Source organism: Nymphaea colorata, chromosome 1 (genome assembly GCF_008831285.2).
Source record: "Nymphaea colorata isolate Beijing-Zhang1983 chromosome 1, ASM883128v2, whole genome shotgun sequence".
In the NCBI taxonomy this organism is placed as follows: domain Eukaryota; kingdom Viridiplantae; phylum Streptophyta; class Magnoliopsida; order Nymphaeales; family Nymphaeaceae; genus Nymphaea; species Nymphaea colorata.
Window position 1 is genome coordinate 20,329,705 of NC_045138.2, and position 7,412 is coordinate 20,337,116.

Below are 7,412 nucleotides of genomic sequence, written 5' to 3' on the forward strand. Positions count from 1 at the left end.
ACTTATAAATTTGGTGGTGTACATATAGAGAAATTAGTAATAGTAGTATATATATATATATATATATATAAAAGAGAGAGAGAGAGAGAGAGAGGTTTACAAGTTTTGGACCAGGCTGAACCCGTCCATGGCATGAAATGGCATTGAAAAACTTCTTTTATAAGTTAAGAACTAAAACATACATACAATTGAGTGTAAGAAATATAAATGGCATGCATCCAACTACCACAAGTAGGACCCGTCCCATGACGTATTCTGATTGCTACCCACTCTCGGCGCTATATGCTTGTGATGGACCTGGTTTGCAATTAGTCAAAAAAACAAGGTTTAACGTTCACTGTTTGACAACTCAAACGCGTGCTCGTTTCCCGCAGATGCATCAGCGTTTCAGCGCTCTTCTCCACGTCTTCGTGTTTGAAAGGGATTTATTTGCCCCCTGGCCCAGCCATGCATCTCCTTCTACCTCTTCTAGTTTTCTCGTATGGTTTTCTCTCTCTCTCTCTCTCCATCGATCGTCTAGATAAATCCAGTCCCTCTTCTCTTCTCTCTCTCTCTCTCTCTCTCTTTCTCTCTCTGTTGCTGTTCTGCTCCTTCCCCAGTCTTAGGCTTCGTAAGTTCGAATAGACGCAAAGGTTTCCGTGTTTCCCGTTCGTCTTCCCGGTCTCTTCAATCTCTCTAAGAAAAGTAACCGCCAGACCCCGTTACGATCCCTCATTCTCTCTCTTCTCCCCCCCCCCCCCAGTGGGCTGTGTTCGTCTTCGTCCCCTTCTTCTGACACCCAGCAGTCCTTGACTGACGCTTTCTTTTGCTTTGAGAGTTTTGGTTTCTTGTTTCTCACCGGCACCACCAATCCCAGAAGGCCTCCGTCTCCCTGCGTATTGGTTTCCCGCTGGTTGGGATCGTTTCTTCCTTTTCCTTTAACAAAGATTCGGTGGAACGCTTTCTTTTTTGGTCGTCGAGAAGGAAGACTAAGGATTGAGTGGTGCGTTGGTTCGAAGGAGAGGACAAGAAGAAGGATCATTTTTCTTTTTTTCGTTTCGACGGCAGAGATTCTAGATTTTGTATGGGCGATCGAGCCATGCAGATGACGCCGGAGTGTGGGCACCGGTCTGAATCCATCCCGACGAGCCGGAGGTTAAAATCTCGCTTCGCCGAGGTCGCCGGCGGCACGGCCGCGGAGTGCGCGGCGGTGGTCTGTTGCTGTCCGTGCGGGCTCGCGAGCCTCGTGGTGCTGACGATGGTGAGGTTGCCGGCAGGGCTATGCCGGAGGGCCCTCAGGAGGAGGAAGAAGAGGGGGGTCGCGGGAAAGAAGAGGCCGGGACTCCTGCACGAGCGCAAGCGAGACGAGTCCGCTCCTCCCCAAGTCCATCCCGCACCGTCGGAGTCCGAGTCCGACGGCGAGTGTCCGGATGTGCCAACGGCGACCGACGACGAGTGGCAAATGGACGAGGAGATGTTGGGGAAGCTCTATGCCGGATTTTGGAGGAGCCCTTCAGAAAGAGAATGATATCTTCCCTCTCTTCACCTTTTTCCTCGCAATTTTACGATGTGGGTAGCGGTAAAAGCCGCTTTTTCACATCATTCCCCCTTCTCATCTCTCCTTTTCTTTGGTTTCACCTTCTGTATAAAGAACCAAACTTGTCAAATAGTGAAACTAGAAAATTGACAGCGATTGATTCAATTGTGATCAATGCCGCGTAACAAATGATTGTTATTGTTGATTGTCGATCGTTGTGATCTCTGATGGATTGATGATTTGATTGCCGGCGACTCCTGATAAGCCTGCAGTTTGTGGAAGCAAGACTCTGCACTTTCACTTTTTTCCTTATTCAAGTTTGCTTTATTAGTTGTTCGCAGGAATGGTTCAAAAGTTTGGTCTACGAATTCCAAGCAATTTGTGGGGTCTCTAACGCTCTCTATCTATAACTTCACGCGTTCAAGATTGAGATTGACGTTTTCTCTATAAGTTAGTTGATTGATCTCTGCAAAGCCTCAAATGCATAATTTTCAATCGCTTTCTTTTCCTGCAATTCTCTATATGTTAGCTGTCTGCTTATGTGGAAGTGTTTGATGTCTGAAATAAAGAATTCAGGAGATCTTTGGATGAAATCAGAAACCAACATTTCTTATGGGTAGACGTGCCTACCTGTCGTATCCTATTCGATGAAAGCCTGGGGATTTCTTTCTTTAATTTATTACGGCCATTGAAGCTCAGCCTTGTGACCATTTGGTAAACGAGTCAGTGGGGGTACCTGGAGGACATTGATGTTGAAATTTTGCTTCCCCAGATGAGTACTTTTCCTCATTTTTTACTCATAACATCTTAAAGTAACTCTTTCCACAGTCGTCAATGTAATACTGGCAAGGGAAGGTGGATCATTTTGCAAAATGATGTAGAGAATGAGATTCCATTCATAAACCTGAAACTCAAGATTGGTATTGTTTTGACAGTTCCCCTATACCATGTTGGGATACTTGAGTCTATGTTGCTGTCGAAGTCAACAGAGGTAAAATACAACTGTGGCTTTCCATCTTCTAACAAATTTTAAATTTTTTACAGAACTTTAGTCTAATCTCCTTTGCAGATGGGAGGTAGAAGCACCAACCTTGATGCAGGTTGATACAGACTGATTTTGAAAAGTTGAAAACATTGGTGTTTGTCTCTTAGCCTATGGGTTCTGTTTCTTGATGTATATTTGTTCTCAATTTTGGTTGTCACTTTCTCTTCTTCAACCAGTCCACTGCCTAAACATTCCTCATCTACATTCAGGAGGAAATCTTTGGGGTGGATGGCACCCACTCCTGTGCCTTGTCCAGTGGGATTAAGTTCAGTTCTGTGGTGAGCTGTGGATCCCCATCCCATGAAAGCACAGTCTTTTACTGCACATTGGTCCTCATCGTAGGTCAGTGGAAGTGTACAGTGCCTTGGTAGAAGAAATCAGTACCTGCCTTGATCGGAGGAATGGGTGGAGTCTGCTTTATCGGATCCCAAGGCGCCATTTTAGAAGCACTCAAAAGAAAAGCAGTATAATTTGGTTTCTTATGTCTTGAACAGTGAATTTGTCTAATGAATCAATCGTAGACAATGGTTATTACCAATACCAAGAACTACACTGAAAAGTGGTTTCTGATGGAGATTTCACATGTAGCTGCATTGAAATTTAAAGATGAGTATCACCTGCAAATATCATCAATGGATACACGATGAGTTTTATCTTATTTTCTTTCGAAAAGAAAAAGCAATGGATAAACAACTTCTTGGGGTGAAAGAAATCGTGAAATATTTCTTGTTATTCTGTGATAGCTTCTCCTTCGGCATTTAAACGATTTTCTTCATAGCGTAGAACTTTCTCGTGAAACTAAGTTTCCTGGACTCTAGTCTCTGGCACGTCGTCAAATTGGTGGGATTTTTTTTTTCAGCTTTTTGTCATTTTCGATCATAAGAATCCAAATTCGATTCGGATTCTCCATCCGATAGATTTTGTTGTTTCCAATTTGACCCAGTTATATGCATGCTTAGGAAAGGCAAGTCAATGGAGCTAAAAACTCGTGACCATTCTCCTTTCCAGCTATGTTGATGCCTCAAAATTGATCTTCCTTTTTACCGAGAATCATAATTTTGAAAGCTATGTTTGATAGCTTCGAATTTCATATATTTAAAGAAATGCTTGGGCTAAACCAAGGGCGAAGACAATTGTAAGCACTGTGTGGGCAATTGCTTACACAAACCAACCAAAATATATATATACATATATATATAATTTATTTTATAAGAAAATTAAAAATAATATTTCAACTAAAAAAAAATAATAAACTATTATTTTTTTTAAGTTACTTAAGTGTGGTTGAAATGGAAACATCATACAGGACACCACGATTTTATGATTGAAAAACTGATTACATCGAACGCCGTCCGTTTTCATTTAAAAACATTATCCTTCACGATTGTCTAATGCCCTTTTAGGGCGGCGTGCTGGTTTCCGTTAGAATATCCTTTTTGGTATTCTTGTATTATTATAACTTTTTTTTTTCGTCAAACTTAATTCGTTCATAACTCGCTTTTAAAGATAAAGAAAAAAAAAAGAAAAAGAAAAATTTCGGATCTTAGATCTTTTTGGGATATGCTTATTAAAAACCATCGATAATAACCATCGTCCTTGTTTGATAGGAGGGTGAAATTTTTTCCTGTTTTTATCTTCTTTCAAATGTAGGATAAAAGTAGAATGCTGAAGAGATGTTGGATTCGAGAGCAGACAACATGTGTCTCTGACCAAGGGTGGAGCCAGGGCCGCAGAGGGCGGCCTGGCTTCTTGAGCCTCTCTGAAATTTCATAAACTCCAAGCGCATATTTGAAATTTGAAAAAGATCGAATGCTTGCTTCCATAATAAGAAGTTGATTGTACCCAAACACTGCGCTGGCAAATAATGTTGAGATGCAAGTGTTGATCTTTGTGTTTGTTTGGCGGTTTGCAGGAGGCCAAGTTTTTACCATTTTTCGGTCTTTAGGGGCCGTTTGATGTCTTGGAAATATAAAAAAGGAAAGAAGTTTTCAAAAATTTAATTTCTGAAATTGATGAATCCGAAAGGAAATCCATATTTTTAAAACTTATTATTGTTTGATGGAATGGAATAAAGATTCCAGGCAATTTATTTATTACTTTGATGGTCGTGAATGGAAATAAGTTGAAAGAGGTGAAAGTGAAATTAAGCATTGATTGAGAATCTAAAGGTAACTTTTTTCTTCCTGAAGGAAATAACTTTTCCCTCAAACGTGTCTTAAGGTTCTGGGCAGCTTCGAGGCCTCCATGGTCATATAATATCCTTTTTTCAACTCAAGTATTACGCCGTTTGCAGTTCAGAAGAGTAACAACCAATGTAAAAGATCAGTGCAACAATAAAGCAAAGCATGAATGTTTTATTATTAAATTAAAAGACTTTTAGATAATAATAATTAGTAAAAATCCTTGTCTTGAAAGTTTTCCAAAAACATTTTTTATACTTAAAACATTTTAGAGAACTATTGTTGACAATGGAAAAAAATAAAACATGCTCGAATATGTGCGATGACCAGTAACTAAGTCTACAACTTACAAGCCTATCTAATATCCTTTTCTCAAACTTCATAGTATAAATTAAACTTCACCATGTGAATGGACTCCACATAATTTATTTAGCTAACATTAGTGTTATAAGAACATGAACTTCAAGCATGTTTTGTACAAGGGATATTGAGCTTCCCCATGTGATCATATATATATATATATATATATATATATATATTCCATCATTCACACTCTCTTGGTGCCCTTTACTATGCAACAAATCAAAGCTTCCACTTCTGCATTCCTTCAAGCATCACAAGCGCTGGGATAACTTGGCTAATAATACCTTCAAATTAAGAGAGATCAAGAATCTGTTCTTTGTTCATGACAGTGAACAGCTTTCTTCAATTTCCACCTCCATGAAGAAAGAGAAGAAGAGTCTGTTCTTCGTCCATGACAGTGAACAGCTTTCTTCAATTTCCGACTCCATGAAGACAGAGAAGAAGAGTCTGTTCTTCGTACCGTGACAGTCAACAGCTTTCTTCAAGTTCCACCTCCATGAAGAAAGAGAAGAAGAGTCTGTTCTTTGTCCATGACAGTCCACAGCTTTCTTCAATTTCCACCTCCATGAAGAAAGAGAAGAAGAGTCTGTTCTTCGTCCATGACAGTGAACAGCTTTCTTCAATTTCCGACTCCATGAAGACAGAGAAGAAGAGTCTGTTCTTCGTACCGTGACAGTCAACAGCTTTCTTCAAGTTCCACCTCCATGAAGAAAGAGAAGAAGAGTCTGTTCTTTGTCCATGACAGTCCACAGCTTTCTTCAATTTCCACCTCCATGAAGAATGACCTCCAACTACCTCAAGAACTCCTCACCATTCCATCTCAAACGCCCTTGCATTCATCTGATTCCAGAAAGGAACTTCTGGCCATTACAATTGGTAATCATCCAAGCCATCTGTTGGGATTTCTTGCTGATACAGCACATCTATTAGCTAATTAGAATGGAAATCACAGGCCCCTGACTTGCTTCATTCATTTTCATTATTTGTAACCATAGTCACAAAAAAACATGTTTTTTTTATGATATATTAAATTACTGTTTAAAACTTTAAAAAATCATTTTTTTTTGAAAAAAAACGTTAAAAAAAGCATTTTTAACGCGTTTGTTTTATTTTTTAATGCCAAACAATTTTTTGTTGTTGCAAATATTCTTATCTTTTGAAGTTTGTGTTATTAGTTTCTCACTTATTTTATTTTTCTCAAATTTTAGTTTTTTAATTTTTAAAAATTTATGGTATTTTTTCCATATTCTTATTATACCCAATAAAAACATCCCCATTTTAAACTTCAAAACGTTATTTGCGATTATGTCTGTAACAAGAACCAAACTAAAAAATTCTGGCTAAAAGGTACTAATTTACAAAATTTAAAATTTTTAAGGTTCATTGATATGTTAGTAAAAATAATTACCCCAAAATATCAATATGAAAATAAGCATTGTCTTTTGGGTCTGTGTGGGCAATTGCCCACACCTGCCTCCACCCCTGCTTTGGGGCCTTGATAGGTACAACTCTGAGAAAGATGATGGAACTAACACTGATCGAAACGCGAACAAAAAAAACATAAATAGTTCTGATGCAGTAACGCGTCTCGTATATAAAGAAACAAAACAAAATCAAGATGTGCGATGGATAGTTCAGATAAGGTAATAAATCTGGTATGAAGCGAAGCAGTTCTTTCTTCTCTCACATTCCAAGATGTTGAAGTTCTATGGTTTTGAGGATGAAAAACAGAAGATCAAGTGTCCTTTGTTGACGAGATTGATGATCTCCATCACTAAATTTGATAATTTAGTTTGTACCTCTTGAAATCAAACGGGGTGAAATTGTTACAACAAAATTGGAAAGAAAAATCAGCCTTAAGAGAGTTTGGGCTTCTTTTTTCTCGAAAATATTATCTCTGCGGCGTAGGAAGAACTAACTTTGTTGATCACAATCTCTTTTCTTGGTTATCAAACACACACTCAAAGCATCCAACCGGCTTTTTGATTGCTTGTAACTCCTTGTTACCAACTAGTGCCTGAGTTGGTCTCAAGTAAACCCCAAGGCCAGATTTGTTTACCTCGGACTTCATGTCTAAGTGATTGGAAGCCATATTTATATATATGCATCTGATTTTGGAATACTGTACTTATTCAAATAGTAAATTTCTGGTAAACTAAAGCATTGATAGATATCAAATCTAAAATCCGAAGCTATCAAACGCGACCATCATGTCTTAGGAGAGATGCTAAGGAGAAACTCGGGCAGGTTTAGCATTTGATCTTACTTGGGGTTTTTTTTCCAAAAAATATTTTTTTTTTGTTGAATT

General features: G+C 38.7%; 1 protein-coding gene across 1 annotated transcript; it reads left to right on the forward strand.

The window, feature by feature from the left end:
- Positions 1-1,084: 1,084 nt before the first annotated feature.
- LOC116264372 (uncharacterized) lies at positions 1,085-1,507 on the forward strand. The gene has a single exon (XM_031644571.1). It carries the CDS (start codon positions 1,085-1,087, stop codon positions 1,505-1,507), a length of 423 nt encoding a protein of 140 aa, XP_031500431.1.
- The last annotated feature ends 5,905 nt before the right edge of the window (positions 1,508-7,412 follow it).

Coding starts and splice junctions, on each gene's coding strand:
- LOC116264372 (XM_031644571.1), top strand. CDS start 1,085: ATGACGCCGGAGTGTGGGCACCGGTCTGAATCCATCCCGACGAGCCGG.